Source organism: Emydura macquarii, unplaced genomic scaffold, assembly GCF_026122565.2.
Source record: "Emydura macquarii macquarii isolate MOO-44397 ecotype Brisbane River unplaced genomic scaffold, CSIRO-AGI_Emac_v2 contig_67, whole genome shotgun sequence".
Taxonomy (NCBI): domain Eukaryota; kingdom Metazoa; phylum Chordata; order Testudines; family Chelidae; genus Emydura; species Emydura macquarii.
In genome coordinates, this window is record NW_027130204.1 from 6,759,015 (window position 1) to 6,781,643 (window position 22,629).

At 46.5% G+C, this 22,629-nt stretch overlaps 1 protein-coding gene across 1 annotated transcript in view; it reads right to left on the minus strand.

The window, feature by feature from the left end:
- ZNF488 (zinc finger protein 488) overlaps positions 1-22,629 on the minus strand; it is a 32,105-nt gene extending 9,476 nt beyond the window's left edge. The window contains exons 1-2 of the mRNA XM_067531466.1: positions 22,405-22,629; positions 159-381 (exon numbers count right to left, since the gene is read on the minus strand). Of these exons, the coding sequence (XP_067387567.1) occupies positions 159-377 (219 nt within the window). The 5' untranslated portion in view covers positions 378-381; positions 22,405-22,629. The remainder of the gene's footprint in view (positions 1-158; positions 382-22,404) is intronic.

The window sequence follows — 22,629 nt, forward strand, 5'->3', positions numbered from 1 at the left end:
ACTGCGCTGGGCCAGTTTCCCCTGTCGGTGGAGCTGTTAGCTACGCTGAACTGGAAATAAAACTATATCCCGTGCCACTGCCACTGGCCAAAAAGAGAAATCCAGGCAGGAGGAGGGACAGCCTTCATAGTATAATATAAAACACCAGGTTCTCCTACCTTAAATACATAATGGATATTTCTTCTCTCAGAGCATTTCAGAGCAATAAAAGCGATAGTGTCCAGTAAAGTGTTCTGCAGCATGCACGGTCCAAAACTGGCTTCCTCTGGGATGTCTTGAGTGGTATGGACAGTTGCAAATACATCTGGGAAATGATGATGCAGGAGCTTGCTGTCACTCATCCAGAAAAGTTTAGGCAAAGATGTCAGTTCCATCATAAACCTGCAACAAAGCAAGGAATCACACTTACACCGGGGATAGGAAATTGAAAGGGGTGGGGGGATGAATCTGATCATGACATATAACACAAAGGCTGTAAGGAACTAGAAGTGTAACAGGGTTGGATCTTTAAAGCTAGCTAAACAGAGCTACCGGGGACCAGTACTTTGGCATTTGTGGCACATTGGAGCTTGTGGTGTTATTAATGTCCAGCCCATAAAGAGAAGGGCTATTCTGCACTAAAGCAGAAATCTTAATCTTGTGAATAAATCAGTCAATCTTTTCCAGGGCGTTTAGTCAGCTACTCCAGCAGCTCAGTTGCACCCACAATGTGGCCGTTTATAACCAGGAACTTGAAGCTTTGGGCACGGTAGGAAAAATCGGCAGTCAATGAAAAGAAAACCAGACTAGTCCAGCATAATCTCAGTCCTGTCTATTACAGAATCGCAGGCTGCAGGACTTTCTTAAGACATAGTCATTGTCCACTTCAGCCTCCAAAATGGAAATGCTGGGATTATTCCAAACAATTGGGGCTTTTCTTCATCAACTGACGATTTCCCCCACTGTGCATGCTGCCTTTTATGTCTTGTTTGTACTTTGTAGTGGTGTTAGCCCCAGCGTCCTGGCCAAATTCCAGTCAGGGAAATTACAGTCCACTACCTAAGATGCCCCTTGTTACAATTGGACACACAGTTCTCTTTATTTCCTGGCCTGCTTTGTTGAACTTTGATGCTGTATGCTGTTAAATGGCAGCCATGTTGCACCTCTGAGGTGGCTGCATTTCAATTTACATTAGATTAGCTAGTAAATAAAGTGATTTGAGATCCTTCCTGGTTAGGGTGAAAGGCATGGCATAAATTAGAGGTAGAGAAGAAGCAGTGGGTTTTGGTTTGGCAGAACCAAACTAGGGATGGTTTGGATCCAGATTGCATTCAATCTGCATACCCAGAATCCAGGAGGGTTGGATAAAAGGTTCATTTTGGTCCCATTTTAATATCAATGTGAGTTACTATGATTCATTTGTGACCATTCTAAAGGCCAGGGCAGATTGTAACTCCTTTGCCTATGTCCCGGCATGGCAATCTCAGACACTGCTAACAGTATAGCCAGGGCGGTATGCTCTTGCAGTTCAGTTGGCTTGCAGCTATCTGTCAGTGACTAGAGAGCAGTATTATGAAATGATTCAGAGCTCAGACGCAATCACCAGCAGCTTGGGCTCGAACCTGGGAATTCCACACATGGTTAGGGTGCAGGATTCGGCCCTTTGCCATTCCAAGGCTCTACGGGTTATTTCCTGAGACACCGTTCCATCAATCTACCACTGACGGAAGTGCAAAGATCTTCATTCACTCCAGCGAAAGCTGGATCAGGTCCATAAAGCAGGGAGACGGCAAGAGAACAGTAACGACGAGCAGGGAGACGAGCTGTTGGTCTAATAAACACTGAGATGGAAGGACTGAAGAGCCAATGGAATTGTTTTGTTACAGTGTGACGTACGGCTTGAGCTAACGTGATGTAAATCACTCAGAACACCAGAGCGTGGGACTGATCTACCTCCGGTTCTACCTCGATTTAGTTAAACCAGTACAATTTTGTCACGGTGGCGAAGTCTGTGTCCCCACCCTGCCAAGATTTAAAGACATGCTGAATGAAACATGCTGGGAATAGTAAGTCTTTGGAGGGTCAGGGTCTAAACAGACAAGATGCTAAGACAAACAAAAGATGGGAGGGGAAACAAAGGTGCAAGAAGGTAAAATGCCACGAGCCCAAGGTCACAGGCAAGATGGGAAACCTAGGTTTCCTGGTTCCCAGCGCCAACTCAAACTCACACATGCTGCCTTTGGCTGCATTATACACCTCAAGGATGATGAAACTTGCTGGACAATTTTGTATTCAGTTTATCCATTTCACATCCTGGTTCGCAGGTACTACCCCATTCCCACAGCTGTTGTGTTTGTGTACACCACCACAGGCGGATACTACACAGCCCCAGAATTGTTTTAAACCATGTTTTCATTTAAATGTGGGGTGGGGGGGGGAGGGGGCTACTTAATGAAAACATTCTGTTCACATTCATTTTTACATAGCACTTCAAAAGAAAACAACAGAACATTAAAAATATGAGCCTAAACTACTAAACAAAAACCGACAGGAACAAATTATGGGCCCCAGAGCAGATGCTTTGTCTAGGAAAGTTACTCCCTTATCAAAGAAGGCAAATGCCATGAGCTGGGAACCGTGTTGTCTCCCTGGTATTATTCTATCTACCTACCTACGCTTCTAGAAAACAACTCCCCACCCAGTGACCTGCCCGCCCAAAGAACTGGTTGTTTCTCTTCCAGCCTTGCTCTAGAGTCACTTCCCTAGCAAGGGGTAGCTGCATTCCAGGGCTCCCCAGTTGAGGAATGGCACAGGCTGACTGGCCCTTTAAGGCAAGAGAGTCTCAGGCTGGCCCCAGCTGATGGTGATGTGGCAACTGAATGATATAATCAGTGAGCCTAGCTGTGAAAGGCTATTCAAGGGGAGGGAACAGCCAGCTGGGGGAAGGGGCTGCAGAGAAGGCAGGGCTCTCCTGCAGGCAGAAGCCCCCACCCCCAGGGTGCAAGTGGGTGGGAGCTCTGAGACAGGGCCTAAACAGGCAGGAAGACCCACAGATGTAGGAATTCCTGGGCAAGGGCCTGCCAGGTGCAGGGGGATCCCTGGGGAAAGGGAGGCAGTGAGGGAAGCCTAGCTAAGACAAGAAGCAAAAGAGGGAGAGCTCTGTAGGAGAGGCCCTGACACAGGCTCTGTAACAACACCTCAGTGGTGCCTGGGAAGAGGGATAAGTTATTAGCTGGATGTTGATCTTGGACTTTCGGTTGGGCCTTTTGTTTCCCTGGAAGGAGACTGGGCTTTGTGTGACTTGGCCGGAGGGCTGAGCCACAGAAGAGCTGGTGATACACAGGCGACCAGCAGGAGGCACCAGAGACAAGGACCCCTTGCAGCATCACAACCTGACACTGGGGTGCTACAGGAGGTGAGCACACTACCTTACAAGGAAAAACCAGTGAAGCTGGGTATATTTGAAGTGTAATTTGCTTACTTATACACACATACACCAGTCCTGGAACAGAGGTGGTCACAAACTGCACCCAGACACTGCCTTCTTATGGAAATCTCAGCCCACGCACCAATGCTTCATTCCCAGGATGCTTCTCTGTCCTGAGAATTGCCTGCTTCCTGCCACTTCTCTTCACTTGACCTTTTCTCCAAGGACTATATACTGCAGCACAAAACCAACAACTGCAAGCCTGTCTTCCAAAGACTGAAAACTTGCTCGTGTGCTAAGAAAAAGAGCATGTGAAGCTACGTGTAACAGTGCCCATCTGCTGATGGCTGCCATGATATATTCCCCCAAGACCCTTGTATATCTGGAGAGGTCCACAGAGGCACAAGTCATCCACATGAAGGCCCAAGGCCTTAGCAGTGCTGCCCAGCATCCTCTTTGAATCCCATTCAGCAGCCATGCTACAGGGGCACCCCACTGAGCAATACCCTCAGGACACCCCCTAGAGGGGCCTTTCCCAGCTGCATAGGGAAAGTGGGTATGCTAATACTGACAGATCCACAGAGAGAGAGGGGGAGATGCAAATTCTGCCACAGGCCCAACTCACTTCCTCTCCGACAGATCCCAACCACAGAGGGTTTCCAGAGGTTTTGGGGACAGGAGAGGGAATTATGTCACAGAGAAAAAGCAATCCCTACTTCTGTGCCCACACACTCTATAGGGAAGGTTGCTGTTGTGCTCTCCTGTAACTAATTCAATATTACTAGGTCTTCTGTTACACTCTCTCTGCATGACGGAGCAGGAGGGGATGGAGATTGATTGGGAATCTCAATTCTCAACTAGTATCTGATTAGCACATTTTCTCCCCATCCCACCCCTACTGTCTCAAATGCAACACGTCAGCTTTGTTTGCTTGTTGCTCGGTGACTGAAATATCCAAAGATCAGTGGCAGTCAAAGAAGTCCCCAAATCCTACAGGAGTGGATGCTGAAGCCTGTGACAGCTATGGCTGTGTTCATATGCTGTGCAGAAAAGCTGGTTCTGAAAAGGGGGGAGGCACATGCTGTCTGTAAGTAGGAACCAGGCTTGTTGTGGCATATCTTACACTGCCTGCTGGTGCTGAAAGCCTCTTTAGATAGAGGTTGAATTATTGAGTCAATGCACCACCTAGTGATTTGCCTCGGCATAACATAGCATTTCTGAGAACATCAGGACAGGGCAACCTTCTAGTTTCTGTGTACAGGTTCTTATCTGCCCCTCAACACTGCTGTGTCTGAGCCCCAGATCCACATGGGTGGATCCAGGAAACTGGGGAAGATAGGAGCCCCTCCACCTAGTTCACCTGTAAGACGCTCACTGGGGGGGAAGATAGGCGCTCTTTCGCCCCTCGGGGGTGTGCAGGCATAGAGTATGCAGGGTGTGCAGGCACGGAGGAAACTCTTCTGAAAATGCAGCACCGAGTGAGTTTGGTACCTGCTGGGCTAAGTGAGGGATAAAGGTAAAGGGGCCTCAGCAATGGAATTAGCAAGAGAAATGAGGGCAGGCACAGTGCTGAGTGATAGAGATGAGCTAGACAATGTGGAGAGGAGGTGGGGCTGGGTGCATCTACTGGGGAACTACAGCGAATAGAGGGGTAAACATTTTTCAAGACAAAAAGTTACTCTAATTGAAAACAGGCTTTTTTCTGAACATGCAGCTATTGAAACTTTTGCGTGGCATTTTTCATATATTAAAAAAAATGGAAACAGTTAGTGCCATTTGTCATGCACAGAAAGCCACGCGTTGCTTTTTTTTATAACCCTTCCAATCAAAATTTCTGATTTTTAAAAAAACCACGCACACAAAAATTCATAAAACCCCCAAACTGGGGCCATTTCAAACCCTGCGAAACAAAAACAACTTCAAAATGTTTCACACACTTTTGTTTCCACTATTTGAGCAGCTCCAGCGGTGAGGGAGAGAGGAAGGGGAGGAGGAGGAGGGTTAGGGTGGGAGACACTGAAGAATAGAGGAAGAAGGGCAAAACTCCAATCTAGTTGAAAGGAACTAAGCCTCTGGAGTCAATTCTGCCTTCAACTAGTCCAGTGCAACCCCAATGGAGTCAGAGCACTGAAGTCAATGGTGTGGCAGAATAATTGTCTTTAGCATATGAACGGTGGGCTGCTCAGGGCCTAATCAGCCCAACACTTTTGCTGTTCTCCAACCACTCCTTGCAAGTCCAAGAAACTACAAACAAGTGGGGAGCGGATATATCCAAGGTCAGAAATGACTGTTGTCAAATAGGGATCTGCTAAATTCTCTGAAGCGGTTTTCAGCAGGTATGTGACTAGTCTATAGCAGAGTGGGATGATATAATGCAAAAAACCTGCAGCATAAGAGATGGAATGCAATGTGACAGCTTAACATTGCAAATCCACACAGCACCTTATTTAGCATACGCTGCCCCAGAATGAAATGAGTCTAACAGTTAGGTGATAGAACAAAGTATGATCAGTTAGAGATGGGTCAAAATAGAGATCGGAAACACAAATGCCTTTGAATTCTGGGGGAAGGTTAGATTCATATTCCTGGATCAGAATCTGCATCTGTGGGTTTGATTTGAGTTTGGATCCAAAGCCAAAAGGACACCTCATCTTGCAAAATTTCTAACATACAAGATAGCAGAAATTTCTTAGACCAGCTCATGAGCTTGCAATTATCTCAAACCTAAACCTAAAGCCTGGAATTTATTCAGCCACAATCACAAATTCTGAGCCTTAGCCTAAACCTAATCTGGGTCCTGATACAAATCTATGTTTGCAGCAGTAGTCAATAGTGTTTTGAGGAAAGCCACCATCATTAAGTGAGCACCATTGCATGCAGCCATAATTAGTAAAGAAGACTTATTAGGGTACCTAACTTCTCTTGGAAACCAAAGTAGGTGTATTGTTCAGAGTACAGTGATAAGCACAGGAGAGAGAGAGAGAGATCTCCTAACCATGTTCTCCACGGTTTTGTCTAATCTAGTCTTAGATGACTCAACTGATGGGACCACCGCCCTCTTCTTTACAGAGGAGCTATTTCCTGATATTCAACCGTCACTTCTCTTAGCTCACCACTAGCCCATTATTCCCAGTCATACCTCTTTAGAATATACTAACTTCCTCCCGTTCTGGCACTTGTCAAATACTTCAGTGACTGCCTTAGGGCTAGTCTACACTTCAAACTTACAGCGGCAGCCACTGTAAGAGCGCTTGTGTAACTGCACTATGTCGAGGGGAGAGAGCTGTCCCGCCGATATAATAAAACCACCTAAATGAGCGGCGGTAGCTCTGTCAGCAAGAGAGTGCTTGAGCCAGCAAAACATATGTCTCTCCGGGGGGTGGGTTTGGTTTTTTTTGTTTGTTTTTTTTTTGTTTTTGACACACTGAACACAAAAGTTTTGCCGGCTGAAGTGCTAGTGTCGGTAAGGCATTAGTCTTTGTTTGCCCAAGGTAAACACATCTCCTTCTCATCATTTGTTTCTCAGAAGACAAAGCTGGAAAGCCCTTAAATCTGTTTGCTTGCCCTTCTGTGAAGTTACTCTACTGAGATGTCTACAGCTGGCCGCAGTTTTGTCACACTCCACTCAGTCCTAGACTCTACACTGCCAGGTGCACTGAGGGATGGGAAGGAGTTCCGAAAAGAGCAACACAAGAGAGCAGGGAGCCAGGAGGCGAGATCTATAAGGAAAGGTAACGTGGCTTGTTTAGTAAAGTGACATCCAAGAGACGGTCCGTTAAGGTTCCAAATAGCTGAAGGCCCGTCCACCAGAGAGGAAGGAGAATTATCTAGGGTAGTAACAAGGGGACACAACTAGCAGCCAGCAGAGGAAATTGAGAGATAAAATGTAATAAATAGTAGCTATCTCCTGTACAGCACGTTTCATCAGTAGAACTCCAAGCACTTTACAAAGGTCAGTATCATCATCCCCTTTTACAGATGGGGAAATTGAGGCATAGAGGGGGAGGGGACTTCCCTATCATCACCCAGCAGCAAAGCCAAGACTAGAACCTAGGTGTCCCGAGTCCCCAGCCAGCGTTCTATCCACTAGGCAACACTGCCTCCCCGTGATGGGGCAGTCTGCCCTCTTAAGAGTAGTGCTGCCTAGGGGTCAGCCCCTCTCAGTCACATGGCATGGCCCTTTCAGACTCTGGGAGGCTTGGGTGTAGGCAAAGACCTAGGAAACAAGGGTACTGGTGGAGAGTAAGCAGTCATGGGAACAAGTGGCGTTTGGAGACAGTCCGTACCTGTTGCTTTAAAGGCCCTGGGCCAGGAGCCTTGCAGAGCACTGAGCTGGGCGAAGGAGGCTGGCACATATGTTGCCTCCTGCCTCAGAACACCAAAGACACCTGCAAGAGAGGGCTTCCTGCTGAGCCTCTGACTAATTAGGGAAAGAAGCTGGCTAAGGCCCGGCAGCTGGCCTGAATCCTAACCCAGCCACCAGCAGGAGGGCTGGGGACTCCCATCTCAAGGAGAGGGACAGCTGGAAGCACAAGTTGGCTCCAGGAGGAGGGCTGGGGCCTCCTGAACAGGGGCAAGGAAACCTACAGGAGCTCTTGTTTGGACCCAGAGAGGAAGGCGGGAGCAACTCAGCAGTGATCGAAGGGCTATAGAAAAGTCAAGGAACCGGACCCGGAAAGGGGACAGACATTCTGAACTAGCCTGGTCTGGGTGAGGGTGCCAGGGGCCTGGCACCTGCAGGGCCGCAAAGGCGTGCATTTGACGGCAGCCCCCCAATGACATTCCCCCGGCAGCTGCTTAGCAGGAAAACTGGCCGACCAGGAGCGATATTAAGGCCAGGGTGTAGCCCCCCATGGGCAGGGATGGAAGGACAAGGTCCCACGTTTTGACTACCCATGCGGGCCAAAGAGACATCAGCACTAGAGCCCCTTGCGCCCCCCCCCCCTTCTCCTGCTGCAGGCACGAACTAGTCTCCCCAGCAAACCCTGTATAGCTGACCCGTGCGCCCAGCGAGTGGCGTGCAGTTACGGTCGTAGCACTTCAGCTGCAACGTGCCCCCTTGACAATGACTTGCTGCAGCCCAGATGCCACAGTTGGGGAATGCTGTCACCTCCTGAAGAGACAGCACCCTGCCAGCCCCTCTCCCCCTTCGTATCAGCAACTCCCACCCCCTAGGGCTTCTCCAGCGGTGCAATACAATGAATATCGATAAGGAATTCGTAACACATTCAATGTGGATTGCCTATTAAATGATGGGTACTCTCCGAACTCTGTCTGTCCCGGATGAGCATAGGGGCTCCTCGACTTTATGGACTCCTCGTCCCCCGAGAGTATCTGATATACCCATGTGACGTCCCTGAGCGACAGATCTGGCATCTTGATTTTGGAGATAGCCAACAGATCTGTCAAACAACCAGTACCTGTAAGCTGGCAGCTCCCGATGGAGCGTGCATCTGGGGACGTCCCTGTGAACTCTTCACTAGATGGTGCGTGAAACAGAGGGTGCGGGACCCAGACAGTGGCTTGCTCACAGTCCCAGGAGCTTCTGCCTCTTTCTTACTGAGATCTCTTTCTGGGGGGCCACTGCTTATTGGGGGCCCTGTTCTGTTCCCCTCATTCATAAGATATAGCAGCCTCACTGCAATGGGTGGGGCTATAGCAGGGTAAGTGTAAGATACTCCTCTGAGAGTAAGGGTGGCAGAGGCCAGCCCGCAGAGCAAAGCTCTGGCTGCATCTACTCAAAGGAGCTGCCTTTTGCACAGCTATGCCATCTCAATCTGCCCTGGACCTGAGCTTCCCTGAGCATCAATAGTCTGAGAAATTTGGGGTGATCTACTACAGTCATGTTTGGCATGGATAAAAACCATATCTGGCACCCATAGAACTAGTACTTTCCATCCACAGATCGCACAGTGATTTATAAAGGGGTGTCACCATTGGACACATGGGAGAGAGGGGGAGCACGCAGACCAAGTGGCTTGCTTGAGGTCGGACAGCTAGTCAGGGTGGCAGAGATGAGAACAGAGCCTGGGTCAAAGCACCTGACTGTTACCCTGTGTCTAGGCATTTAGTTGCCCTCATCACCCCAGGACTGGAGCCCCTGCACTCATCAGCTCTTTGGAAATGAATAACACTGTACATTGATAAATCATCCCAAGAGGCTTTCCAAACAAGAGCCGATGTGCAAACTACATGCAGGGATTGCTTCGTCTGCCACCAGCAGGGTGAAACCGGAGCAGCATTGCACAGCTGGGCCGGCCGAAAGTTTTCCAATGGAACAACTACATCAGAAAAGGCTGATTCAAAATGTGGCACAGGAATGTGTTGATTCCATTGACCTTTTCTATGGGAACCAGGCAGGCAGGCTGACTGGCCGAGGAACCTACCTGCCTGCTTTCCTGAATGCCAGCTCACCTGCCCACCCGCTTCCCTAGACTCTCCAGCTCCCTGGCATCCCGCTGGCAGGCTCCTGGGTTCCCAGGCTACCAAACAGCCCACCTGGCAGTCTGCCAGCCTCCCTGGGCATGCCGCTGGTTCCTCTGCAGCCCACTCTGGGCTCCGTGAGCAGCTGACTGGCCGGCTCCCTAGGCAGTCTACCAGCCAGGAACCCTGGGATCCCTGCAAGAATCCTTCATTTCGGAAACACCAAAACGTTCCCACCACCTGGGCTGCCCCTGGAAAAATTCTAAGGTGCTTTTTTAATTTATTTTTTGTCCTTATTCAAGATGCATTCCCCTCCCCCCGAACCCATGATTTTTCACAGGCTAGAACAGTACACAGCAAAACTAGCCCTTAGGAGAGCGTGTCAAGCGGTATCCCACCTCCAGCTGAAATGGCAGGGGATTTAAAGCAGATCGAATCCAATCACATACACTGGATTCTGGGTAGGACACAAAGGCTTTAATGACCACAAATAGGCTGGACTCAAGATCTTAGGTTTAACACCCCAACCAAAAGCCAGCATCTTAAGCACTAGGCCAGGGGACTGAGTGGACACACTCTGCGGAAGAGCCCCAGATTATCCAGCCAAGTACAGCAGGGTTGGGGGCTGCCAGGGAGTCATTGACATCTCCCTGATTCTCGGGGGGGGGGATTTACACTTATGGCTACTCCCCCTTGACACCCCCCATGTGCACCCTGTACCAGCGCCAAAGTGTAGGGAAAGATGGCACAAGGGCTGGGGGGTTCTCAGCAAAGAAGATGGAATGCAACCAGATGCAATGCAATCCTGAATTACCAACACCACTTCCTGCAGCACTCCAGGTTTTCCTTAGAGGGCTCACCTCTGCTTCCAGACCTGACCTCACTTCTGTTGTGAGAGATGATAACACACAGTCATGGTGGCTGGCTACGGACACTGGGCCTTTAAGTATTTCCACTCTGTAAATTTCACTCTGTGATCTAAAATCAGTCAGCCTTGTTTTATTACTTCCTTGCTGTCGCTCAACAGTGAGGGGTTGCAGGTAGCCTGCAAACCCGGGAAGGCAATGATCACAACCACGAGGCCACCATCTGTTCTCAGTTACAGTGATGGAAACAGATTAACTCCACCGAAGTCAGTGGAAATTAAACCAGTTTAAAACCAATGTATGAGAGAGGAGAATTTGGGCCCTCCAACTTGCTGCCCACTTCTGGCCTTCATGACACAGAGCACCACATGGAGTGGCTGTGGGTTACATTTGAAGTGTTCAGGGGGCTGGAAAATCTGGCAGCTAAACTTAGAGGACAGAAAAGGACAGAGAGAAGTCAAAATGTGAAGCTCACAACTAAGACAATACTTTGTGTTTCCATAGCAAACTTCATGCAAGGATCTCATTGAACTTTCCAGGCAATTACTTAAGATCCACTACAGCCCTATGAGATAAATCAGCTCTACTACCCCCATTTTACAAGTGGGGCAAATTGAGGGGAGATGTGACTTGCCCAGGATCTCCCAGTGAGTCAGTGGCAGAGCTGGGAACGGAATCCAAGATTTGACACCCAACCAGTCAATTGTTTCCCCCTGATTTCTGGCCCTTTGCACAGGTCAAAAGCCAACTCAAGCAATCTACTGGGTTTTGTTTGCTGTTGTTTTTTCTAAAGCAGGGCTCAGTTGGAGGGGAAATGATTTCATATGAAGCCCAAGAGCAATTTGTCTGTGTTAAGACATAGCCCTGTCACTGAAATATTTTAAAGGCATCATGTTTCCTGACTTATATTATGACCTTCCTCATAATTTAGAACCAAATCCAGATGGGCCTGGCCTCTCCCAAGGCAGAACTCTATTCCAGTTATTTCCTCTCTTTCCTTGAAATGTCTCCATTTCCCAGTTCTTGCATTTCCTTTATTCCCATTTGCTAGAAGATCATCTTGGGGCAGCCTGGGAATTTTTCAGGTTGTTCCCTGAGATGTGAGAGCAAATACTTTTTTTTCAGGAATGGGAAAAAACAAAACAATGAATTCATTTTCTAGATCCCTGACTTTGCAGCATTCAACCTTAAGATGTCGCTACTAGCTCATCTAAAAAGTTGTTGGAAACAGCCTGACTTTTCAGATTTATGAAATAGCAAGTTAGAGGCAATCCTAACGGGCAGTCCGGCATCCTCCTGTCTTCCTAGGACTTGTCACCATGTAAAAGAGAATAGGGGCAATGTTGAAAATATGGCACTACAGTTTACTTATTTATGATAGGCAGGCCTGGCAGCACCACCTATTAAGTTTGTTCAACACTTTTCATCATGAGACTCTGTTTTCAGTTGCTTATAACTTGACCAAACTTTAACCATTTGAGCTGAATTTTCCATGCCAGGTGTCTACCTCAGGCTGAATTGTTTTGGGTAACTTCAATCAAAACAGTTCAGCTGCGGCCAAAAATGAAGCTAAGGAAAAAGACCATGATTCCGTCCATGCTATAAACTTTTGGTGTCCTTTTCTTTGAAAAGCTCTAGGGTCCCTGTGCTTTGGAGCAGGGATTTGACATTTGGCAGAAGGTGGTTTTTGCGTCAGGGATGGGCCTTTGGCTTCACTATGAAAGGCTGCCCAAATTTGGCCAAGTTACCTGCCCTTGAAGGGGAAAAAAAACCCTGCAGTTTGCACATGCTCAATAGAGACTTATTAGTTTTTAGCAGCTAAGTTCCCTCAAGATTCCATCTGCACTGGGCATGCTCCAGCACAGGGACTGTAATTGCAATTCTGGGTCCAGGGTCATGCACGTGAACTAAGAGCAGGGAGGCTGGCTCTTCTGTGCTCTTAACGACCCCTCTGCTGGGCCCACGCAGGGCAGAGGAAGAAGCTGATTGATTTGAAAGCAGGTGGGACAAAAGTCAGATGTGCAGCAGGGTTGGAGGGAGTAGATTGGGACAATAAGCCAGGGGAGGGAGATTTGGACTGGCTGGTCAAGGAGACTGAGAGTCAGGAGGGACATTGAAGTTGGATGAGGAACTCGAGAAGGGAGATTAGAACTCAGAGCTAGTGGGGAGCAGGAATGTGGGGAGGGGAGCCACTGGAGGCCAGGGTGGGGAAGAGAGACTGATTGGAGGAGGAACCTGGATTGGAACCCAAGATTCCTGAGTCTCACCATTCCTCAGTTTCAGCAAATATCTGTGAAACTCACAAGCAAAGCGTCCCATCCTCCGTTAGTGCTGGTCCACAAAACAGATGACAACCTACTACTGCTATCAGTTACTTTACTAGCTCAAGTGGCAGAGGTCTGTGCAGTGGATTGAAAGGTCTCAACCTTGCTGATGATGCATGTGGGTGTCAATATGATGCCACATTCTGGTTTTTAAATTTGCTTTTTGAAAAATCTAGGTGATTTCATCACACACACGTCTATGTTAAAAGAGCACTATTAAAGATTGAAAAATCAGACACTGAAAAGTTAGCAAATGCCAGAATTAAAGTTGTATATACAACTTTAATTGATACCCCTTGTGCATATGCAATAGAGAAGACAGCCTTTAATTACATGATCACATACATTTTTTTCCAAATTAAGGCTGCTTGGGAAGTGCCAGAATGAATGTTGCCTAATGTTTGAATTTTTAGCTGTGTTACTTTGATAATGTTCTTTCAACTTAGGTTTTGTGTGTATATAGTATGGAACAGGCAATCTCTGCTCCACATAAACAAATATGATTCTCCTCATAATGGGCATTTATTAAACTGAACTTTAAAATAGGAAGGAAAATGTTTCTGAGAATTTGTTTTTAAATTTGTATAAAATTGTGAAAATCTGCCACCTGTTTTTTTAATTGGAATATGTTGACAGTTAGCTACATCTATTGTCTTACTCTAACCCCTAATAAAACTCTCAGAGGAAAATAGTGAAAAGAAGAGGATTTGGAAAGCTGACAAAAACAGTAAAGGTTCACTGACTGATCTAACTGGTTACTTTGTCACTGTAATAAATTAAGATTACAAATCACCAAAGCACTTAAGCACATGCTTAACTTTAAGCCCATGAGTAGTCACGCTGAAGTTCAAACAGTGCTGATCACCTGTTTAAAGCTGCTTAAGTGCTTTGCTGAAATGTTGGCCAATTAACCTGTTACAAGAAACATGCACTGTTAGTGCCCTGATGAGCCGTGGCTGTATTAAAGAACTTATTATAAATCCCTAGAACTGGTCAGAAAATGTCAAAGATTTCTGAAACTTCAGCAAAAAACAGGGAAAAAAATAGCACATTGCTAAGTTATCTCAAAAAATGTCTTTGTTTTTTCCATCCAACTGTATAGAAATTTCATTGAAATTAGAGGGAAACTCTTTTTTTTTTTTTTTTTTGGACACCAGCTGTAGGACATCCCCATGAGCCATGATCCCAACTAAAGTTGGGCAAATCCAACCACAAGTATTTGCAATTATTATTGCCAGTTACCTTTGCTGATATTCACAAATACATCACTTCACGTTCATAAACAGGTGAGCAAACTTTTGTTTGCAAGAAGGTGCAATGGAAAGCAACGTCATCCTAGATAAATTATTGCATTTACACTGGCTGTATCTCCTGCAGCCATTTTGAAAACTTGATTATTCACACAGATTCATCAAATGATTTTGATTGCAGATCATATGTGAACAAAAAAGGAACTTTTATTTATAGTGTTCCATTTTCAGGTGCAGATGCCCTAACCCAGGCTGGCTGGATTAGTTTCAAATACCTCGGGGAAATGTTATTATGCAAATAGCTATTTCATAAAAGCTGGTTGGAAAAAGGAATTTCTGTCCTATGAGAAATTTTGAAATGTTGATATTTATCTTCATCCTGAATTGGGACAAAAATTTGAAATATTAAAATCTTTCATGGAATGAAAAGTTCTGATAAATTTCTAAAATAACTGAAATAGTGAACCTTTTTAATCAAAACAAAATATTTCATTTCAAAAAGTCAATTTAAAAAAAAAGAATTCATTTTCACTGTGCACTGGTGTTGTAGCCATGTTGGTCCCAGGATGCTGTCCTACAACTGCAGAGGTGTTAACTATCCACTTTACCATCAATGGGCTCTTGCAACATGTGTTAATTGCTTGCCCTTAACAATCTGTTCACTCTTGTTTTTAGCTGTGACACTCTGGATATGACTACACTGCAGATAAAACCCCATGTCAGGTCTGTGCCAGCTGACTTGGGCTGCAAGGCTGTTTCATTGAAGTGTAGACTTCCAGGCTCCGGCTACACTTGGTTAGGCAGCAGTTCCACAGAAAAGGACCTGGGGGTTACAGTGGACTAGAAGCTGGATATGAGTCAGCAGTGTGCCCTTTTTGGCAAGAAGGCTAATGGCATATTGGGCTGCATTAGTAGGAGCATTGCCAGCAGATCGAGGGAAGTGATTATTCCCCTCTATTCGGAACTGGTGAGACCACATCTGGAGTATTGTGTCCAGCTTTGGGGCCCTCACTACAGGAAGGATGTGGACAAATTGGAGAGAGTCCTGCAGAGGGCAACAGAAATGATTAGGGGGCTGGAGCACATGACTTATGGGGAGATGCTGAGGGAACTAGGCTTGTTTAGTCTGCAGAAGAGAAAAGTGAGGGGGGATTAGATAGCAGCCTTCAGCTACCTGAAGGGGGGTTCCAAAGAGGATGGAGCTAGGCTATTCTCAGTGGTGGCAGATGACAGAACAAGGAGCAATGGTCTCAAGTTGCAGTGAGGCAGGTCTAGGTTGGCTATTAGGAAAAGGTTTTTCACTAAGAGGGTGGTGAAGCACTGGAATGGGTTACCCAGGGAAGTGGTGGAATCTCCATCCTTAGAGATTTTTAAAGCCCAGCTTGACAAAGCCCTGGCTGGGATGGTTTAGTTGGGGTTGGTCCTGCTGTGAGCAGAGGTTTGGACTAGATACCTCCTGAGGTCCCTTCCCACCCTCATCTTCTAGGATTCTATGCAGCCCGGGCTCTGGGAACTCCCCCACCTCACAGAGTTCTAGAGCCCAGGCTCAGCCCAAGCCCGGAAGTCTACACTGCAGTTACACAGCGCTACAGCCTGAATGCCACGAGCTGGAGTCAGCTGACACAGGCCAGCCACAGGTGTTTAATTGCAGTGTAGACAGACCCTCTGAGAACCTTTCTCAGACCTGAAGAAGAGCTCTGTGTAAGCTCAAAAGCTTGTCTCTCTCACCAACAGCAGTTGGTCCAATAAAAGATATTCCCCTTTTGTGTCATCAATAAACTTTTCCCTGCAGAAAATTTCAATTTCAATTAAATCACATTTTCTGACAAGAAGATTTTTTTGAACAAAAAGTTTTAAACAGCTCTGCTGTTCCCAGTAACATTTCCACATGGGGGGAGAATCTTGAAAACTTATTTACATTAGATTCTATAAAAACTTTTAACAAATCCTTACAACTTACTTGCCACGCAGTTTGCGGTAGCATGGAAGTAGGTGGGTACAGATTGTGCTAACGGTTTTCAAGCATGACTTCCCGTTAATAAAAATTAGAAGTTAGTCTTAAAACCCCTGGGCAGCACATGGCCCAAAGTAAATACAATCTCGCCATGCCACCCTAGTCATTTTTCTGTGTGCTCTGGACTTTCTCTAGAGCTTTGTTCTTTATCAGCCAAGCCCTGCACTTGATGTTCTAAGCCAGGCCAGGAAAGCCCTTTATGTAGCAGAATCCTCATTTCCTTACATTTAAGTATAGAGGAAGAAGTTAAAAAGCTATGTACCAATACATTCTATTTTGCCACCACCCAGCGAAAGACCTGTGCCCCGGCATGTTAAACCTGCAATAGAGCTAAGTAGGATTTAAATGGTGTGTCTGGCTTTTGCTAACCCCATTGCACAGGTGTGAATCCTACCCTCAGAATCCAATCTTGCAGTCTTTGGGCCTGACCCAAATCACATTAGAGTCAATGGGAGTGTTTCCATTGACTTCAGTGGGCCTCTTTTATGCCCCCATCATGGTGAGAAGTGCCCTGACAAGCAGCCAAACCGCCAGCACAGCTGTGGTGAGTGTATTGTTTGTTGCGCCCCTGTCCCCTCTTTCCCCCCACACATGTATTTGGAGCCAAGGCACGTTCCTAGTTTGCCTATGTGATAATCCCACCTGTTGGCAGGTGGGGAGCAAAATGTGACTGTACCATCCTTGCTCACGAGAACAGCTATTCCCATGGGATTGCCTCTATTCCCACCTCCCCTCATCCCAGCCTCCCCTGCTGCAGCCACCCACCATTGACTTGGCAGCTTCCCTAACAAAGGCAGTGGCGGGAGCAGCTGGCTGGCACACCCAGGAGAAGGGTGGAAGGCTTTGAGTGGGGACCCAGTTTTCACTTCTGCACCTCAGGAATGGAAACTGCTTGGATGGACATTGGCTTGTTCAGCGGGAATGGGATTCAGTCTAAAGCTCCTACTCCAGATCCAAACACCGCCAAGCCTCTAGGGGCTCACATCTGAGCTGCTTTAGAGCTACAATGTCTTCACTGTTCAGCCCTTGAGCAGCTGTGGCTTGCAGAACCCCACACCTTTTGATCTATCTCCTCACCCTGTATTCCACAGTACTCACTGTCCAGGCAGACACATTAGGATGAACCATCAGATCTTGGCTAGATTCCCAGCACAGTGACTCTGAACTGAGCTGCCAAAGCCGTTCATTAAGTGCCACCTCTCAGACTGCAGTGGTGATGCTGATGAAGAGGGCAGATCTATGGATTAGGGTTGCCACCTTTCTAATTACTGGTAACCAGACCGCCTCTGCCCCGCCCCTGCCCCGAAGCCCCGCCTCTTCCCTGAAGCCCCGCCCCTTCTCCACCTCTTCCCCCAAAACCCCACCCCCATCACTTGCTCCTCTTCTGCACCCCCATCATTTGCTGGATCATCCCAAGTAGCCTGCCTACAGATAGGAGGCAACCCCAGCTGAGCAGGTGCTGGTTCAAGTTAATGACCCGGTGCATCCCCCGCACCCCACGGTAACCGGAGTTTTGGTTTGGGTGCCACGTAGGGTTGCCAGGTTCCCGAAAACCAGGCACCTGGTGACCCTAAATGGCACCTGGACACAGAAGTCAAAAACCAGACTGTCCGGGTAAAAACCCTATCCACGGGTCTTGCTAGAAAATGGACAAATGCCTGGGGCACGATGCCTAGTTTGTATACAGGCCTTGCAAAATTCAGGAACTTTTTGGAGGTGAGGTAGGAGAAGGGATTAAAAAAACAGCTTCCAAGACCCTTCCTCTCTTTCCCTGAGATCAGTTGCAGACCAAGTGGAATCTCCCCAGGAAAGGCTGCAGGGACAGCCAACTTGGAACAGAGTACAGGGGTAGAATCTGTGTTTCAGGGGGTCCCGGCTGCAAGGAGGCAATTTCATCTTCTGAATCAGACCTGGACAACTCCCCCACCGAAGTGACGTTTCTGAGACTCAGCACCCACAGGCCCCAGGGTGAACTGCCTGTGACATTGTATAAATAGTGAGCCATACCCACAAATTAAAAAGGCTGGGATTTGAAAAAGGCCCAAGGGGCCCATTGACTTTTAAATGGAATTGGACATCTACCTTCCTTTGGCTCCTTAGGAAATCCCAGGTAGAATATGAACATTATTTAAAAGTGCAGCACATGGTACAGAATGGTTCTGTCTTCCCCTAACAGCCCACTACTGCTAGAGCTAACTGAACTATTAAATAGAAACAATGTATCCACTGGGTTTCCCCCTCTTTTAATTCCAAGGCCTATACACCACTCAAGTCTTCAAAATAGGTCTTAACTGGGATTTCCCACTGATTTTGTGCTGGCCTTGTGCCTAGGTTACCCTTTCATGAATTATCTACTAACAGAGCTTGAATTGTATGAATTGGTTTGTTATTTCTAATTGTAGGCTGAAGGCTTTTTATGCACTTATTTGAGTTTCTGGTTATTTGCAAACTGTTCCCAGCAAGTAGTCCTTAGTATCTGAAATTCAGTATTTGAGCTGTGTGCCTGGCCGCCTCTGTTGCACGGTATGGTTTCTGGTTCCCCTGTTAATCTGGGATAATCCAACCTTTATGAACACAACTGCCTGACTAAATCTTTGGGGTGCTGGATCACGCGGGGAGCAAATAGGGAGGGAAACAGCAGGTCTAAGAATTGTCTATTAGCATTTTAAATCTTTTCTGTCCTCTTTTCTGTGAAAAAGAAATTATATCTTACTAAATACATGGACCTTAGCTTTTAAAATTGCACAGAGCTCTTTTTTGGCTGTGGGAAAGAGAAAGCTATAGCCTTGATTTATTTTGTGTGTGTGTTTACAGCCAGTGCCTTATTTCGCTCATTTAATTTAAAGTCCCAGGGTTCTGGCCAGGATGGTTTGGAAAACTATGTAGAGCAACACAAATGGCTTTGTATATCTGCCAACTGCACAGAGTGAATTCACTACTATTCACTATCATCATTAGTCACTTGGGTGCTAGCACGCAGATAACTGTATGGCCCCAGAACCATCTGCATTATTCCACAGAGTGGTTTCCCTCAAACACTGATCTCTCTCTGTCTAATGTCTTATATATATATCTATGGGTAGTAACAGGAACAATCACGGAGTGCCTTCAGGCAAAGGACCTGCCTGCTGTTTGAGCATCCTGCCAACCACCCTACTCCCCCCTCTTATGGCTGCTCATGCTGAGGGATTGCTCAGTTGTTTGCGTGGAAAAAAAAATCACTGGCTCTCATTCTCCTGCTCCAAAACACACAAAACCGTATATGCAAGGTGGCCACAGTGAACGCTTCCAGTACCAAGATCCCTGTTCTCACACAGATAGGCATGTTCACTCACTAGACAAATTGAGACTGGAACTGAGATGTAAATTTTTAACAGTGAGAGTAATTAGCCGTTGGACCAATTTACCAAGGATTATTGCTGACAATTTTTAAATCAAGATTGGATGTTTTTCTAAAAGATCTAGTCTGCTCTAGGAATTGTTTTGGGGGAAGTTCTTTGGCCTGTCTGATACAGGATGTCAGATTAAATGATCACAATGGTCCCTTCTAGCCGTGGAGTCTATGAATAGCTACATGTAGCAAACATCTGTGCAAACAAAAATCAGGGTCATGAATATTCATAGAAAAATGAATAAAATGGGTGTCAACAAGGTCAGATTCAACCAAAATTTGTAACTGATGAAAATGTTCACAAATCATTTTCCTTCATTACTCTATAAACTATCAGTTTATAGTCCTCTTTTTTTTTAATACATGAAAAGGAATTTCATCCTATTGGTTTACAAGATTTTTAAGCCACATTTGTGTTAAACAATATTTTTAAAAATCAAGAACTACCAAAGATACCAGGATTATTATCGGATTGGCTGTCCCTTTTTGAAAGTTATACGCATAGCTGTGTAACCCTTCCTCAGCATACATATGTACTTTAAATATTATAAATGAGTCTCATTTTCTCATCCCGATGAGGGATAATCTGAAAGCTAACATGTACGTGCCTAACACTAAAGGAATGGTTGTAGTGAATATTACTATGTAATGTGAAGGTCTGGTGAACAAGATAAATACTGAGTTTAAATTACTACAATGAACAATTTTTATTTTCCTATGAAAGATTTCTTTACAAGAAGCTATGAATCTGACCTAAAATAACTTATGATACAATATCTGCTTTTTCCCTCATGATAGTCTAAATAACTTGTTGTAAAATAAGCGGTATTTCACTGTCATGGGGACATAATTGTACTTGTATTAACAAAAATATAATTACAAATGTAACAAAATATATACATATAATATGCTACGATTGTAGCTAGCCGTTTTCTAAAAAAAAAAAAAATTGTTTTCCTATTCTCTTGTTAAAATATATTACATTCAATTAACAGAATATAGAGTATATTTTAACTTTGCATTCATTTCATGGAAATAATGCTCCCCTCTTTTTCTATAGGATTTTGGTTCCATTTTGCAACTGCCTTGAAATACTGTAAGTCACTTAAATCCAATCTATTTTCTCTTAATGATCCAGTTTTTGACTTGATTGGGTTGCACACATAAAAAAAAAAAAAAAGACTGACCAAAAAAATCTCAGTATTATTCTCACAGTCTTCATATTGCCTAAGGAAAAATCTCTCTCCTCCTCTCTTCTTCTCTGGTACCAATTAACTTTATTAAATGGTAACAAAAGCTGTCAAGCACCATATTTAGCAATTTTTGTGAAAAAGATTGAACATAAGGGATAGTTCCTGAGTCATAGCTCACATTCAAATACTGCATTAACTGTATAATTGTACTAATTTTTTTTTGACAACTGAGCCTGTAGGAAACAACTTTAAACTCCCTCCATCAAATGTCTATTGAAATCTGTTTCAAGCAGCACATGTCTGATAACAGAAGACATTATTAAGATGTTTCAAACATCCATATCAGACTATTTTATACCCAGTAAACTCTTCCATGGAAGGATTGGCGGATCTAATGAGTTTTTTTTTTATTGACAATGGAAACATTTTCATATTTAGTCAGACAGGAGATTTTTGTGTCTAAACCATGATCCTTTTGTTGTGATATTGACCTGATATTGTTTGATGAGCTATTGTGGTTATAAAGGTGACAAGAATTTTAACCAAAAAAGCAAGGGAAAATAATTATTTAAACTGCTAGATTAGAAAACGAGGGGCGGGGGTGATACTTGGTTAAAGATTCATGGGGGGAGAGAGTTAAAATAGGTTGTTTTTGTGGATAACTTTCCCAACGTGCCATTCTTGCTGCCCTGTGAGAGGAGGGAGGGGAAAAAATCTTGTTTGCACACAGACAGATTCTATAAAAGGAGCATGAAGCTCCGAAAAACACTCCCAAGGGCTAGGGAGAGAATTAAGTTTTTATTAATAATGTGAGCTAATTTGGTCGTCCTCTGATCATTCTTCCTGATCCCCACCAGTCACATCTGCCCCTGTAGAGATCTTATCTGCGGTGAAGGGAGTCCCCCGCCCTCCCCCCATCCTTTCCCTGGCTTGATTTAAACAGGCAATTGCAAGGAAAGGCCAAGCGCACGGAAATGTCTGGGTCAAGAACTGCTGCAAGAGAGCAGCTCTCTGTGCTTTCACCTCCGCTGCTCGGTGCAGGGAGGCAGGGCTCGTCCCCACTTCCTTCCCAATCCTCCGGGAAGACTCCCGACACAGGGTCGGTCCCTCCAGGAAGAGGCACCAACTCTGTCCTGATCCAGAAGTCCCAGGCACTGGGGGAGTTGCCTTTAAATCCCACGCTGATGCCAGGCTGCTAAGCCGGGCTGCTGCCTCTGCAGCCGTTCGTGCCCTCGCCCCCCTCCAACGCCAGCAGAGGGCGAGCAGCCACAGGCGCGGCGAGAAACCAGCTCGCCAGAAAGATCAACTTTCCCCCAGGTGTCCCGGCCGGGGCAGGCTGCGCTCCCGCCTGCTGCCTTCCCCTGGGCCGGGGCTCCATCCCTGAGCTTCCCACCGTGACCCGACCCGTGGGCCCTGCCAGCCAGGGGGGCGTAGGAAGGGGCCCGGCCCCGGACACCCGGGGACCCCGCCAGGCGCAGACACACGCTGCAGCTGGGCCACTACGGGACCCACTCCAGCCCTCCGGCCGCTCGCTTACCGGCTGCCCCCGCTGCGGTTCCGAGGGGGGGCTCTCAGGGCGGCCGCTCAGCAGCGCATCCCGGCCTCACGCCCAGCCGGAGCAGGAGGCACCGCGGCCCCGGCCCGCGGCGCGCCTGGAGGAGCTGGGCGGCCGGACCAGCAGCAGGAGAGTGACAGCGCCGTGCGCTCCGGGCCAGGGCTGCAGCCTGCGGTGCCGGCTGGGCTGGGCTGGGCTGCCCCTCGC